The following is a 15775-nucleotide window of genomic DNA, read 5'->3' on the forward strand; positions in this document are numbered from 1 at the left end:
TCTCCTTCTTCTTGTTGGGAAGGAGTTGGCTCCGTCAGCGATGGCAAATTCTCCTCTAAAGGCCGCGGAGGAGGAGGTGGAGATAAAGAGGAAGATGGCCGATCTTTAATAATCTGTGGTATTGGGAATTGGTCCTCGAACTGTTTCATTTTTATAGGGTTTCTTTTTAGCTTTGCATACTCGGCCTCTGCAATGTGACGGAAATGATTCACACACTGCGGCTGACTCTCGCATATCTTATTAACAATGAATAACGGTACGTTCCCCTTTAGGTCGACCTGAGTCACGTACGTAACTCGACTCAGCTCAGGCTGACCAGGACAGACTTCTATAATGTATCCTCCAGACAGGACGTCCCCTCGGACGTACCCCCTCTCTTCCGGGATGCGAGGATCGACCACGGACGTTGCTGCATGTAAAAACGTGGTTTTATTGTACTGTCCAAAGACGTTTAGAGCACAGAAATCCCTCGCCGATGTAGGCCAGACTGCTTTATATTTTAAATGCATCAGCTGGACGTGGTCTTGTATGCTTTGTATTAGTGTCATTTTATCCAGCATGTCGTCCAGTTGTTTAGAGTAGGTTGGGTCTAGTAATATACGCATTAGGAACTCAGGGGGGCAGTTAATTTTACCGGAACCCTTGACGGAGTTAACAGGCGGCTCCCCTTTCTCGGGTAGTTTTTTCAAAATGGCGATGCCCTTGCTGATACCGAGGGAGATCCATCCATCGTCGACTGTTGCTTTTGAAACTGCAATGAGATCTTCGGCACATTTCATAGCCATTGACATGTAGCGTTGATCATACTCAGCATAAGGACCAGTTGGTACTCTACCATTACTAATGTGAGTCTGGTCTTCATCACTCTTAGTGTCAGCACAAGCAGCCAAAGAGGGTTCCAGTGGTTTTATCTCTTCCACGACTTGCATTTCAGACGAAATATCAGGTCCTGTGGTGGGCGTGTCTGTTAATGAAGTGGGTGGAGTAGTGGGTGTGGTTTCTTTTAACGAGTAATTAATGTTGTATGCTTTTAAGTGGCTCATTAGTACGTGTTGTCGTAGAGACGAAATTTGGGTAGCAATATACTCGGTGGCAGGAACAAGATCAGAGGGAGAAGTAGGACACAAGATAACAGTTAGGACACTCCAGGGATGCTCTGTAGAGAAAAAGAAGATTACTAATTCAAATATACATGTACATGTACATACATGTACATTTACTACACAGTGAGATTGTTATCAAATCACATAACACATACACACATCAAATCTACTACAAAAGTGCATTTGTAAAGGAAGAATTTACTACTGCATAATGTGTACACATGTACATGTAGAAAAAGGTGACCTTTATACTACATTTGGTATACTGGCTATGAAGGAACTCCCCTAAATATCCAATCATTACATACAGGGTTTTACATAAACTTAATTGCCACACAATGTAAACAGGTCCAGGAAATTTTAAGGATATATTCCTACTGTAGTACAAGTATGTTGTATAATTCTGGAGTCATTTTTAAACTCACGGTCTTTTTTTTGCTGTGGGGCCATGGAGATGATAAAGAGTGACCAGCGAAAGGGAAGGGAAGTGGGCTTGACTTTTGAAAGGGATGAGAATACGTAGGAAATCTCCCCATTGGTACGCCATGTTCTAGAGAGAGAGAGAGAGAGGAAGGAAGGAAAAGTGAAGGCGTATAGGAGTGAATGTATACAGCAAAACAAAGTACAAGTTATACATTACAATAACATAACATGATAGCATCAATGTTATGCACATTGTGTACATGCAATAGAAAATGCAACAAAATTGAGGGTATTTTAAGCTACATTTTTGGAAAAAATAGCTGGTGAAAATAGTCGATGAGAATTTCGTTTATTTTTCAAATGTTTATGTATCTGAACAAACCTTTCCATTCTTTCTTGGCTTGCGTCATTGTACAATTGACCAAGAAATGGCAGCCATTTTTCAATAAACTTGGAACAATACTTTATTGCATTGAGGAACCCTTTCTTAAGCACTCCAGAAAACTGGTCGTCTTTTTTAATAGTAAAGTTGATGATATCGAATCCATCAGGAACAGAATGAGAGGTCATTGAGGAACGTATAGTACCTTGAACCCGGCCAAACCAAAACTGCATGTCAGTAGGATCAAGAATATACTTCATTGCATGCTGGAAACAGAGAGAGAGAGGGAGGAGAGAGAGAGAGAGGGGGGAGAGGAGAGGGAGAGAGAGAGAGGGGGGGAGAGAGAGGAGGGAGAGAGAGAGAGAGAGAGAGAGAGAGAGAGAGAGAGAGAGAGAGAGAGAGAGAGAGAGAGAGAGAGAGAGGAGATAGGTTTAAAGGGAAAAGAAGATTGAACAATAAAGGATAAATAAAAAGAAACAGAAAACAATTATTCAATGAAATCACAAGCAGTATACATGTTAGTGTCAATATGTCAGCTTTCTAACCAAAACATGAAAACCAATTACTTGCACATGTACATGTACAAGTATATGTGATTATTACTTGAATTTCAGAGTCTAGGAGTGTAGTGGATGCAATGAGGGAGGTACCCGCTGGAGTTACGAGAGACGAGAAAAACTTTGAGTAAACTCGGACGCCTTGAGAAATCCTCTCAATATTCCAGCCCTTCTTAGGGAGTATTGGGAGCGTCTGAAAAATATCCAAAGACGTGCAAAAGTATACAGAGATATGCTAGTGGGTGCATTATGACATGGAAGCTATTTGAAACTGCTATTTTAAGGTGCTGGGGACATAAGATTGTAACACCTTGTTGTTTATCATTTTAATGGAGCTGAACGTGTTAACATAAATTAACGAGACACGTGTGAAACTGTTACCTTTAAAACTCTGTTTATCAACAGTGGTAGCTGAAGTCTATGATCAGATTTCTAGAGAAAGAGAGAGAGAGAGGGAGTTAGAAAAGAGGAGGGGCACCTCCCCATGACCAGCTACACAAAATGCAGAATAGACTTACCGAGCCATCCCGGCGTCTCTGGTAATGTAAAGCAAGGACACTGAGAGCTGCTATGCCTAAGGCAAGCGTCCAGCCATGAGTGAGGATGTAGAGGAGAAAGGAGTAGAGGAGGACCACAGGAGACCAGAGTAGCCAGAGAAAAGCCATGACGAGGCGTGCCCATAAATGCAGGAAAGACGATAAGGAGCCGGCTATGTAAGCTAGGATAGCCATGACAGTTGTTTATTATATGAGAGAGAGAGAGAGGGAGAGAGAAGATGGAGATTTATTATAAAAACTATTATAATACCATTGATATTAATAAATTACCTAAGGGGAGGCGTGGTCTTTAAATAGAAAACAAAGAAGGTGTGGCTCATTATTTTCTAAAAGTTGTGTTATCTTCCAACTGTATAGAATAAAAATAAAAAATAATGTCGATAATACATAGACTTATTATGTTTGCATAAAAATAGAAAGATTGAGCTAATTTTTAGTCAAAATTGCATAATTTAGAAACTTTTAAATTGCTTTAAAATCTGAGTATAAAGACCATGGACTATGCTACATGGTAAAATGGCTAGGAGAGAAATTTTCTGATGGATAATCTTTGGAGAAATTGTGCAAAATGAAAAGTCTACAAAATAGGCGTGGCTGAATTGTGGCCACGCCCAATCTCGTGACAAACACTTTGGCGCGTGGAGAAGAAATGGCGGCTGAACAGGCAGCCAAAAGGCCTACAATTACCACAAAAATGGCCAAAATAGGAGACGAGGAAGACAGCAGGGGCTCTAGCACGAATCACAAGGACGGAGACGAGAACGCTCAACTCGCCCTTGAAAAGATAGTAGGAATCCAGCACGAGATAGACAGTCTTAACGAGCAGGCCTCAGAAGAAATATTGCACGTGGAACAGAAATATAACCAACTACGTAAACCACACTACCAGAAGAGAGCAAAACTAGCCCAAGAGATACCAGAGTTCTGGTTCACGACCGTATCCTATTCAATACGATAATTATATATTTTAAATGATGTAGATCTATTTTGGTTTTAGTGCTTTTGGGCCTTTTTATATGTAATAATTGGTGTTAAAGGGTTAATTTACAAAAATGCAACCAAGCTAAGTTATTTCTAATTGATAATGGGTTCACCTTCTAATAGCTCGGTCAACAAAAAATTTTATTAAAATTTGTCACTTTTAAGAAATTTTTATTATTCTGCTATTTATAGACCATGACAAATTTGATGAAATTTTTGATTGTGAAATAACTGGTATTTGGCGTTGTTTCCTTGACAGTTTTATTTTCAGTTAACGAATCATCCTGCCATCTCTCAGTTACTAAACGAGGAGGACGAGCAGGCTTTAATATATCTTGAAAATCTCACAGTAGATGAATTTGAAGACGTGAAATCCGGATACAAGATTAGCATGGTGGGCGAGGATGTTTCTTGTTTAAATTTATGTTCCTTGTTCATATTTATTGTATCTAGCATATTTTTATATGCTATACGTATTTATGCATATTTATGTATATATTATGCATATTTTTATTGTTTTATTTTTTTAGCATTTTAGACCCAATCCGTACTTTGAAAATGCTGTCTTGTTGAAGGAGCTTACTTTAGATGTCTCGGGTGATAGTACGATAACAGGGACGGACATTAAATGGAAGCCAAACAGAGTGAGCTTATGTACTTTTGACAATTCTTATTTAATGTGTTGTATGTATCAGAAAATGTAATAAAAATTGGGGGTGATTTCTGAGCTATTTTTTGGAAAAAGCATGGGCTATAGCCTTGGGTATTTTTTAGGTTTTGGCAGTTTTTTTAAATGGCTGTAACTTCAAAAATTTAAGTCGGAATCAGCTCAAACTTTCTACACAGCATAAGGACATCAATATGTATCTGAAAATATAATAAAAATTGGGAGTGATTTTTTTAGCCATTTTTCGGAAAAAAGCATGGGCTATAGCCTTGGGTATTTTTAGGATTTTGACTTATTTTTTTAAATGGCTGTAACTTGAAAAATATAAGTCAGAATCAGTTCAAACTTTCTACATAGCATAAGGACATCAATATGTATAAGAAAATGTAATAAAAATTGGGAGTGATTTTTTAGCCATTTTTTGAAAAAAAGCATAGGCTATATTATAGCCTTGGGTATTTTTCAGATTTTAGAAAATTTCTTAAAATAGCCGTAACTTGAAAAATTTAAGTCGGAATCGGCTCAAACTTTCTACATAGCATAAGGACATTAATATGTATCAGAAAATATAATAAAAATTGGGGGGTAATTTTTTAGCCATTTTTCCGAAAAAAGCATGGGCTATAGCCTTGGGTATTTTTCAGATTTTGGCACATTTCTTAAAATGGCCATAACTTTAAAAAATTAAGTCGGAATCGGCTCAAACTTTCTACACAGCATAAGAACGTCAATATGTATCAGAAAATGTAATAAAAATTAGTGGGGATTTTTTGAGTTTTTTTTTTTGAAAAAACCATGGGCTATAGTACAGGGTATTTTTCAGATTTAGCAAATTTATTAAAATGGCCTTATTTATGAACCTAATTGGTATTATTTTATTTTGTGTTTAGGATTTAACGAAGCAATCAGACGTAGAGTTCAAAGGCAGAAAGAGGCCACTAGAGGAGGTCCCCAGCTTCTTCTGCTGGTTTAATGACACCAACGGGAACGAGTCCGATGAAATAGCCGAGACTATTAAGGATGAAATTTGGCCGAATCCATTGCAATTTTTCTTGGTAAGCACATTAATTTTTAATGCAACAAACGTTATTAATTATACATAGTTACAATTTTATATTATTACATTTTAATTCACTCACTCTCTCTCTCTCTCTCTCTCCCCCCTCAGCATGGTGAGGTTAGTGTTGATGAAGGGGAAGAGGAAGAGGATGATGAAGATGAAGAGGCTGAAGGTGACATTGAAGGAGAAGAAGATGATGAAGATCCTGACCCCGTGAGTCTATTACTCTACTACTTACATATTGTATTCAGCTAAGTCTTCCCACTAAACATGCTACATGTACATGTTTATCTACTACAATATTTACTACCTGGCTTTTGGAGCAACTTTAATAGATTCATAAAAATCCAGTTTTGATCAGAATCAACTCAAAATTACCACACAATATCAGTAAAAGTATACATGTGTCAGAAAAGTATGAAAATGGAGAGTTTTCTCCTAATGTATTATATAGTACAGGGTCTTTGGTCCAATTTTTGAGCAACTTTAAAATCTTGTAAAAAATATAATTTTATTTGTTATTTATTATCCTTTTTTCTGTTCGAAGGATGAACTGGTTGATTTAGAAGAAGATGAAGACGATGATGATGAAGGTCCTGACGATCTCTAGCTAAATCTTTTTAAATTTTTTTCCTGACATTTTCGTTGGCATTTCATATGTACTCTCCATCTCTCTCTTATCTCTTCTTTTTACTTTCTCTATTTAGACAAAACACATTCACAAACGTGTATACAACATACACACAAACATAATAATTATTATGTCCCCATACATACAGTGCCTTCCTTTTCCTTATGATATCTCTTCTATGCTATCCTGACTACCTATTGTGACTGATCACTGCTTCCTTAAACTTAAAAAATAATATCTGACAGCTGCTATAAGAGGCTAAGGCTTCCATGTGTTAATGATGGTCATATGCAGTGTACATCAGTTCAGTATAGTTATGGTATTTTCTTTGTCATCGGATTTTGTTGAAAAATGCGTAATAGACCCACATCTCTTGCTCTGTTTTTAAGGTTTTTTTGGAAAAATAATGTTATTTTTTACACAAAAAAAAACAATGATAATAAATTAATAAAATAAAATAATGTACATCAGAAAAATAGTTTTACTTATAATTGTGCGCTAAAAAATAATAATATACTTATAAAACAAAAATATACAATATTCAGTCTTCCTCAAAAGAGAAGTGCAGCTGTATCGGAATCTAAATTAGCATAAATATCTGCCTTTGACGTCTCAGTCTCCTCCTGCACCTCCTCCTTTGTCTCTGGCTCTTTGCTGGGAGGGGAGTAGGACGGGAAAGAGGAGGCGTTGAGAGTGTACATAGACATGAAGCTCCCCACGCTTCCAAGACCATTTGAACTATAAGACGGGACGCTGCTTGGGGAGGGGGACGATTTCGTTTCCGCTAGCCACGGATGAATGGGCGTGGCAATGGCCGGCTCTGGGCTTGAGGGACTCACTGGAGTGTCGACTTCTTCAGCGACCTCTTTGATGGGAGGGTCTTGCTCAATGTCGTCGTAATCCGAGTAGTCATATTTTGGATAGTAGTGGGACAGGTTACTGTCACTCCAAGATATGCTGAGTTTTCTACGAGGCTGTTAGTGTGTGTGTGTGTATGTGTTTGGGAGGGAGGAAGAGAAAACAAAAATTCAATTTAAGTAAACACTGTACAAATACAATTTTACACTGTAAGGAAGGAAGCACTGCATACATAGGACAAAAACAACTATCATTATAACATGCAAGCTCTTTATTAGAAAAAATATCAAGAGTTTGTCATTCTCTAAATTGCTCATAGGCTTTATATAAGGTTAATCTAAACTTTGAAGTCTTACAAGTGCAAAATGCATAATATGCAATGTTTGCATACCTTTCCTTCAATTTTCAAGATGCTACTAGATCGTGTTGTTTTCAAATGCTTTGGAGGTGTGGCCTCTTCATCAGAAGACTCCTCATCTATCATTGTGTATGTGTCCCCATTCTCTTTTATGGGCGAAGTAGGAGGCGGAGGCTTCTTTACACTTTTGACGTTACCAAATTTTCCTGCAATTTTAGAAATACCACTTTGCTCTGTAGTCTCTGTAGAAGTACTAGTAGAAGGGGAAGGTGTATTTCTAATAGGTGTTAAATTATGGCTCGGCTTTTTTGAAGACTCTTGTGAGTTTTCTTTTTGTGCGTTGATTCGGTCAAATGGCGTGGTTATATTTGATGGTAAAGAAGGTGGTTTCTTCTCTTCTTTTACTTCTTCTTTTGGTATCGGAGCTGTACGATTTTCCATGTCTCTTCTTCTACGCTTTATCAGTTCCTGCTTCCACATTGGGAGCTTCTTAAACTCTGGATCTTCCTCTTTAATGTCGGCCCATTTACCGGTTGATTTGAGGACGGGAGCACGTATACTTTTCCCTTCCTTGTTCAGTAGTTTAGGCGGATCACCTCCATCCTTTTTATCAGATGCATTCACTATTTCTGGTTTTTTAACTGTAGCTTCACTTTTCTTCTCTTGAGGCTCTGGTGCTGTTGGAGCTACTGTTGAAGATGATGGTGGAGTAGTTCCATGGCCAGGAGTGGCTGATACTGTTGCAGGAGGAATACTAGCAGATTGTGCTGGAGGAGATGAAGGGGGTTCTGCTTCAGTTGGTTGTTGAGGAGCAGCACTTGTGGTTTCCTTTTTCTTTCCTCTCTTTCTTGCAAGAAGCTCTCTCTTCCAGGCTGGTATCTTATCATCATTTTCAGCAGGGGGTACAACAACATGAGTGTTATAACTAGTTGTCTTCCGTTCTGCAGTGAATGCTGGTTTCTTTACGTCTGAACTTTGACTAACATTAGAAGTAGGAGGTAAAGGATCTGTTGTCTTTTGTTCCTCTACTTCTTTCACAGGATGAGAATGACTTGGTAGAGTAGGTGATGATGCAAAATTAGGCTGGGTCGGAGAAGACGGTACCTCAGTGATGTCCTGGACGTTGCTTTTCTGTACGTCAACATCTCCATGATCGCTCACTATTTCGTTGTGTTCAAACTGTTCTTTCGTGTGTGCAACGACACTGCTTTTATCTGATGTTTCAAGAAGGCCCTTTCTAACTGGGGAGAGCGGAGATTTCTTTGGAATCTGTGGGCTGCTTGCTATCTCTTCGAATAAGTTTTTAGCAGCAGATACTCTGGTAGATTTTGTTTTCAAGGTTGGGGATGCACTAGTGGTTTTTTCAGTAGATGGTTTAGATGCAGGAGCAGCAGGGTGGGGCTCTTCTTTCTTGTTGACAGCAGCAGAAAACATAAATTTGTTTGCGAGACCAGAGGAAGTGGTAGCTGGTGTTTTAGAAACTGTGGTGGCAGATGTTTTAGGGACATTGGTGGCTGAAGAAGGTGCTGGAGTTGTAGTTCCTCCACTAGTTCCCGTTCCTGGTAATAGACCTTTCTTTTCTAGCACGGCTCTCTTCCAAGCTGGCATTGAAGCGCGTTTAGCTTCCTCTTCGGCTTGTTTCTTTCTCTCTTCTTCCTCTTTTTTCTTCTTACGTTCTCTCATAGCTACCTTCCAAGCCGGTTCTGCCATCCTGCACCAGTATATTTACTATTATAAAAAGAGAAATCTGTAAAGAAGTCAAGGCTACTTCTTTGCGTTTCTTTTGGTGTTTGTTTTGCGAGGAGCCACGCCCAGGAAACAGCAGGTTTATCGCGCGATAGTCAACTTTTCAATGAGAGAAAGTTTCCCTTAAACAATCAAAAGCAATTTGTTTTGGTGCTTAAAACACACTTCAGTACCATTACTAGAACTAATAATCCTCTGTATATTGGTATAATAATAGCAGCAGCAGCAACAACAACTAAATAATAATAATAATAAGTTAATTTGAGTCTATTCATAGGCTGAACTCAAATCATGAACTGGGCATTAGCATAAATTATTTGAAATTGACTAAATAAGGATATCATGTTCCACAGGGAAGAGAGTCTATGAATAAAAGAGAGAGAGAGAGTGAGAGAAGATCAAGAAATCATAAATCATTATCATTATAAGTGATGTCTTAAGAAGAAGCTATTGTTTCATTAGGGATCTCTTCTGTCTCCATTTCCTCTTCTTGGACCTTGCTTCCTTCCCCACTGTTGTCATGGGCAACCGTTGCCACAGCAACCACGTCCTGTTCACTAGGCACAGAGAAGCCAGGAGAGGTAGTAGGAGGAGGCTCTGCTGGTGATTCCAGCTGTTGTTGTTGCTGTTTTCGTTTCCGATCTGCAGCTGCATCCTTTTTCTCTTTCTGGGACTTCTTGAAAGCTGAAACAATCATTACATCATCATTACATCATCAAAAAAGAAACTAAAAATAGCCTATAACATTAACGTACCTTCCAAAGACTCCTTCATCTCAGGAACAAATTCTTGAAACTCCATGTCTTCAGCAGCTGAGAATATGTCCGAGGGGATTATCGTCTTCCTCTTTGCTTTTGACGTGTAATTGTTGGCACTGTATTGGAAACAAGAGTGAAGGGGACACAACTGATAGTAAATAAACAACAAACAAGCAAGCAAGCATGAACCAATAATGACTGCCATTATAATAAAAGAGAACAAATACTATTGAACTTTATACGTAATACCATGGATTGCTGGACAGAGAGCCCTTCCCTACTACCGGTATTAGGAGGTGTTAGCTGTCACTAATTCACATTATGTTCATTGACATTATGTCCATTTACATTATGTTCATTGACATTATGTTCATTCACATAATGTTCATTCACGTCATGTTGATTCACATAATGTTCATTCACATTATGTTCACGGTTGGGTATATACCTCTTGTGATGTGAATGTGTACTATAGGGAGTGTTAAGGGTGGGGGGCTGGTAGTAATTAATTAATATAATTAGTTCTGATAAGAGAGTAGCCACCCAATATCTTTCTCTTTTATAATAATAAGAACACTGTGATCTTAATCTAATTGAATACTTGTGTGTTGTGCTGGAGGTCTTAAAGTGCTAGTGTATTTATAGTATGATAAAGGAAATAGTTTCAGTTAGTGGAAGTTTTATAAGAAGCAGTCATACCTTAAATAGGTAGTCTTGTTCCACAAACATAAGCTTAGAAATATGCAACACAAAGCAAAAGGGAATTATTGTACAACAACATTATACAGGCTAATAAACTAATAACATTAATGAGTTATAATATGTGCGTAACTGGAAAGGAATGTGTCTGTTTTCAAAATTAGATAAAGTCAAAACAAATGCAAATATGATTAATTGTATTAGTGCTTAGGAAAGAAGTCTAATTTTACTATTCTTGGGCATAAACTTTATGATTAGTATTAGGCCACTTATTGACTGTTAGCATCTGTACTATTATTATTATTATTATTATTATTTACAAATAATAAATATTAATGTAATCACGTAGTCCCCACCTGGTATATGGGACACTTTAAATTAAATAATGGACTCCACAAAGTATTTTTATATTTTTTATTTTATTCTATAATTTTTATTTTTTGATTTTTTTAATTTCAATTTTATTTCTATTTTTTATTTCTTTATTTTTATACTTTTTAATTTAATTAAAAAAAATTAAACATAAAAGTTTAAAAGCACATGCTTTGTGGAACCCCGTGCTTGATGAAAATTCTTTTAAAGGTACAGACAGTCATACATTATCACGAAACAAGATAAATATTAGACTTAAAACGTCTTACCAAGATGTGGCATAGAGAACAAATATACTGGCCGCCCTCCCAATTGCTGCTTTAGCTTCTTTAGACACATTGACTCCTTCAGGTAGCTGACAATAAAAATTAAAATAAAAATAATACAAACTACAGCCTTACGGCTTCCTTTATTATCCTTGCAACAGAGCTAGCAGGAAAATTAATGTCATCTAGATTTTCTGCCATTTTGTGGGCGTGGTACAAGAACGCCATCTTGTAGGCGTGGGATTTAATCATTTGGCCACGCCCCTCCCTGTCATTCTCTTCCTTCTTGCCTCGTTTCTCCCTTCTTCCCCTTTTCTCTTAGTGTAGGTGTAGAGTCTTCCAGACTTTTAAACTGGAGAATAACTTGGAAGACATGAGTAGCTCGGAAGAGGTCTCATGGATCTCCTGGTTCTGCTCCCTACGCGGCAACGAATTTTTTTGTGAAGTGAGGTCCAATTAGAACTTGTGAAGCCATTTACAACTACCTCTCTCTCCTCTTTCTCCCTCTTTAGGTCGATGAAGACTATATACAGGATAAATTTAATCTAACTGGGCTCAATGAACAAGTCCCTCACTATCGCCAAGCCCTGGACACCATTTTAGACCTTGAGCCAGGTTAGTTTACTAGTTAAATATATACATGTACATGTATAAAAAAAACATGTACGTGTGTTGCATGTTTGAAATGTCTAAGATGTGGCTGTACATTGAAGTGGAAAAAAAACTAGACTCGTCAATTTTAGATGTACCTATAATTTATTAAAAGTCAACAAAACTAATAGTAAGATTAAGATTCTGTATAATATTGATGTAGATCATGTACATGTACATGCACGTGTATTTTTAGTTACGGCTTAGCTTGATGTACATGTACATATACCTGTTCCTGCTTTTTGGCGACTGCACGTGCACATGTACATGTAATTCAATATGGGTGTCCATCTATGTGTGTTATATAGTGAACATCTGTTAAACCACATAGCAACTCACCAGTTTACAATAAAATGCAATTTTCTAAACAGTCCATTACTCATTCAATAAAATATTGTTATGAGTGAAATTAAAGATTCTTTCAATGTTGTGTAGTACTATTATTATTATTATTTTATTGACCAAGCTCTATAGTCTATTGTATTGTTCATACATGTACAGTACATGTACATTTTATTGATCTCTTCTTTTCATTTCTTCTCTCTCTCTCTCACCAGATGATGAGTTGGAAGACAATCAAAGTGATTTGGTTGAGCAAGCTGCCGAAATGTTATACGGTCTTATCCATGCTCGCTACATCCTAACGAACAGGGGCCTAGCCCAAATGGTTAGTTAATAAATATTATGATTGATATCCCCTCTCTTTCTCTCCCTCCCTCCCTCCCTCTCTCTTATTTAAAATTTATCCTTGTCTCCTTTTAAGATTGAAAAGTACCAGCAAGGCGATTTTGGTCACTGCTCTCGTGTTTTTTGCGAGAACCAGCCCGTCCTTCCCATTGGACTATCAGATGTCCCTGGTGAATCAATGGTCAAGCTTTACTGTCCGAAATGCTGTGATGTCTATACTCCCAAGTCCTCCCGTCACCATCATATTGATGGGGTTTATTTCGGGACTGGGTTTCCCCACATGCTCTTCATGGTCCATCAAGAGCTCCGCCCGCCAAAACCAACAAATCAGTTTATACCAAGGTGATAACCACACTCATTAACAGCAATATGATTTAGGCTTTGTTGACACAGGAACAAAAACCAGACGCAATCGTTATAGTTTTGTGCCTGTTTTATGCTTCTGTTTACACGGAAACGAGTAAAACTGTGATAGAATCTTCATAGGAAAACAGTGTTCAAAGTGTTTAAAAAATATGCGTTATGCCTTGCTGTTACCCAGCCTTGGTTATGATTTAACCTCTCAATTTTAAAGTCATATCTCAATTTTAAAGTCATATCTCAATTTTTAATCTTAATTTGAAAGGTTAATCAACTTAATATCTTTAATAAACTATACCCAAATTTTTAGCTCATTAAGGTCGCTTCATTATCTACTCTTGATTGAATTTTACTAATTTCTTCAAATCTTTTAATTTCAAAGGTTAATAAATCATGCCTGAATTTTTGAGATATCGAGTTGCATTTTTTTACTCATTTTTCTTTTTTTTTATTTTTAGGTTGTACGGGTTTAAGATACACCCACTTGCCTACCAGCTACAGCTCCAAGCCGCCTCCAAGAGCCGGTCTGCTACTGGGGCCCGCCCACGCTCGCAGAAGCAGCCGTACAAGTGACAGTCACGCCCAATTATCACTAGAGAATCACATGCACGCGCTTTTTGTACGCATTTTGGTGTTCTGGATGCAACATGGCACTCCATCTCTCTCTCTCTCTCTCTCACTGCTGCATCCAACTATAACGAGTCTAGATAATAATAATAATAATCACAATAATAATAATAATAACTAATAATAATAATTGTATGGTGTATTAAAAAATATTATTATTATAATAGTATAATAAATATTAATGATTTTTTTAAGATGCGTATTTTCGTACGTATTCGCGGACTTTTCTATCGAATTCGTACTGGTCTCTAACGTATTGTTCTGCAGCTTCGATATTTAGTGGATCGTCGAAATTTAACAAATCGGTGAAAAGTGAGTTAAGGCCCCAGACTACGTCTTTCAGAGATCGAGTTGGTAGCCACCCAGTTCCATCGACTGTCTGTTCCCGTAATATACTCAAACAGATCTTTCCATCTTCCATTATATTCGGATGCCAAAGTCTCGTCTTGCAAAGGACCGATGGAGGTTTAATATTATATTCTATCGGGACTGATACTTCAAATACAAATTTACCGCCTTTCCAATGTCCCTCGTTCGGGGTCACGATGAGCTCGAATTTTCTGAGGTCGTTCACGTCTTGGAATCTAAGTGAACAGGTTTCAGGAAGAAGTGTGTTCAAGTCTGAGATTTCTTGAGTCAAGAAACGGCTTCTTATCGACATTTGCTTGTCTAAGGAAGGCTGGGCTGCCTTCTTTTCGTCCTCCTCCTTTCTCTTCTGCTGGAGCTTAAACATATCTAAAGGAGAAATGAACAAAGACAAGAAAGATTTTATTTAAAAAAAATTGGTAAATCCAAATTAGCCCCACCCATAAAAATTTAATCACCACGCCTATATGTGGTAACGCCCACATTGGTGACGTCATCATTCTTTTTGGAGCTGAGGAAAGAAGCAACCATGTCTCTCCGGGACACTGTTTCTGAGTGTAAGTTCCTCTCTCTCTCTCTCTCCCTCTCTCTCGTTTTCATTTGTCCCTGTCTTTTATAGATATCCTGGAAGGGATATTCAACGCTTTGCATCAGCCCGGATCATGGAAGGTAAAGGAGAGAGAGAGCAGGAAGGGGTGGTTATTAAAATAATAGTGTACAGTCAAACCTGCTATTGTGGGCAGTCTAAAATAAGGACACCTCTATAATGAGGACAGGTAGTATCAGTCCCATTACAATATAAATGTGTATTAATGAACCTCTGAAATAAGGACACCTCTTTAATAAGGACAGTTTTATTGGGTCCCAAGGTGTCCGGAATAGACAGGTTTGACTGTATATATACAGGTTTTATTGTTGTGACTTTTGATTACGTGGTCCCTTGATTTTGTATTAGTTTAAGTTTCCCTGCATATTACATGTTATGAGGGAAACCTTTCTTTTTCAATTAAATAGAACTACAGGATGCTTTACCAATATCCTTATGATTATGATGCTTGTTTCTTCCCCCCCCTCTCTCTCTCCCTTCTCTCTCCCCCCCTCTCTCTCTTCTCCTTTGTCTGTTACTATTAATAGAACTACATGTACTTGGCTGATATTAATATCCTTACACACTCACACTTAAAGTTCACTATCATTCTTATTATTGAGTTATTAGTTATTATTACTATACCTCTAGTACTCCATGCGTATCTTTAACAGGACGCCATTATCCCTAATAAAATAAAGAGACACTCCTACATATATAACTGCTCATTTCCACATTTCACTACATGTATCAATCTGTCTATGCTGCTGTTATTAATTGTGTAAGGGGGAGGGGGGTGTACTGCAGAAAGTATTTGGAAAAATGCTTCACGTGTATATTTACACTCGTCGCTTTTACGCTTTGTGGATTGTGATAACATGTTTTTGCAATATGTGTCACTAATTAAATGTACATGTACATGTATGTGTACATGTATATATATATATATGTACATTTATATGTATATGCTGTGTATTATTATAAATTTCTTTCTGTTAGTATAGTATAGCTACATATGCTTTGATTTAAAGGTTTGGGAATTAATAATAATAATGATAAAATACACAGGGTCTTAATTAA

At 37.5% G+C, this 15775-nt stretch overlaps 5 protein-coding genes and 1 long non-coding RNA gene across 6 annotated transcripts; 3 read left to right on the plus strand and 3 right to left on the minus strand.

The window, feature by feature from the left end:
• Positions 1–3625: 3625 nt before the first annotated feature.
• LOC100640154 (protein SET) lies at positions 3626–6543 on the plus strand. The gene is made up of 6 exons (XM_011404362.2): positions 3626–3959; positions 4275–4397; positions 4534–4647; positions 5561–5725; positions 5839–5943; positions 6278–6543. The coding sequence occupies exons 1-6, from the start codon at positions 3672–3674 to the stop codon at positions 6338–6340; spliced, it is 858 nt and encodes a 285-aa protein (XP_011402664.1). The 5' UTR covers positions 3626–3671; the 3' UTR covers positions 6341–6543.
• LOC105312040 (titin-like) lies at positions 6370–9412 on the minus strand. The gene is made up of 2 exons (XM_011404363.2): positions 7611–9412; positions 6370–7335 (listed from the first exon to the last, which is right to left on the minus strand). The coding sequence occupies exons 1-2, from the start codon at positions 9285–9287 to the stop codon at positions 6913–6915; spliced, it is 2100 nt and encodes a 699-aa protein (XP_011402665.1). The 5' UTR covers positions 9288–9412; the 3' UTR covers positions 6370–6912.
• An 86-nt stretch (positions 9413–9498) lies between these two features.
• On the minus strand, positions 9499–11632 carry LOC100636363 (DNA polymerase epsilon subunit 3-like). Its single transcript, XM_003384966.3, has 4 exons — positions 11554–11632; positions 11422–11507; positions 10079–10197; positions 9499–10007 (listed from the first exon to the last, which is right to left on the minus strand). The coding sequence occupies exons 1-4, from the start codon at positions 11617–11619 to the stop codon at positions 9760–9762; spliced, it is 519 nt and encodes a 172-aa protein (XP_003385014.1). The 5' UTR covers positions 11620–11632; the 3' UTR covers positions 9499–9759.
• Positions 11633–11670: 38 nt separating this feature from the next.
• LOC100636488 (casein kinase II subunit beta) lies at positions 11671–13992 on the plus strand. Its single transcript, XM_003384967.3, has 5 exons — positions 11671–11863; positions 11931–12033; positions 12627–12736; positions 12833–13098; positions 13575–13992. The coding sequence occupies exons 1-5, from the start codon at positions 11792–11794 to the stop codon at positions 13687–13689; spliced, it is 666 nt and encodes a 221-aa protein (XP_003385015.1). The 5' UTR covers positions 11671–11791; the 3' UTR covers positions 13690–13992.
• LOC109580749 (uncharacterized) lies at positions 13105–13548 on the plus strand. The gene is made up of 2 exons (XR_002184339.1): positions 13105–13381; positions 13427–13548. It is a non-coding gene; the product is annotated as an uncharacterized LOC109580749 (long non-coding RNA).
• On the minus strand, positions 13731–14562 carry LOC105312027 (NEDD8-conjugating enzyme UBE2F-like). Its single transcript, XM_011404336.2, has one exon. The coding sequence runs from the start codon at positions 14474–14476 to the stop codon at positions 13934–13936; it is 543 nt and encodes a 180-aa protein (XP_011402638.1). The 5' UTR covers positions 14477–14562; the 3' UTR covers positions 13731–13933.
• Between the last annotated feature and the right edge of the window lie 1213 nt (positions 14563–15775).

Source organism: Amphimedon queenslandica, unplaced genomic scaffold (genome assembly GCF_000090795.2).
Source record: "Amphimedon queenslandica unplaced genomic scaffold, v1.1 AMPQUscaffold_13479, whole genome shotgun sequence".
Lineage (NCBI taxonomy): Eukaryota > Metazoa > Porifera > Demospongiae > Haplosclerida > Niphatidae > Amphimedon > Amphimedon queenslandica.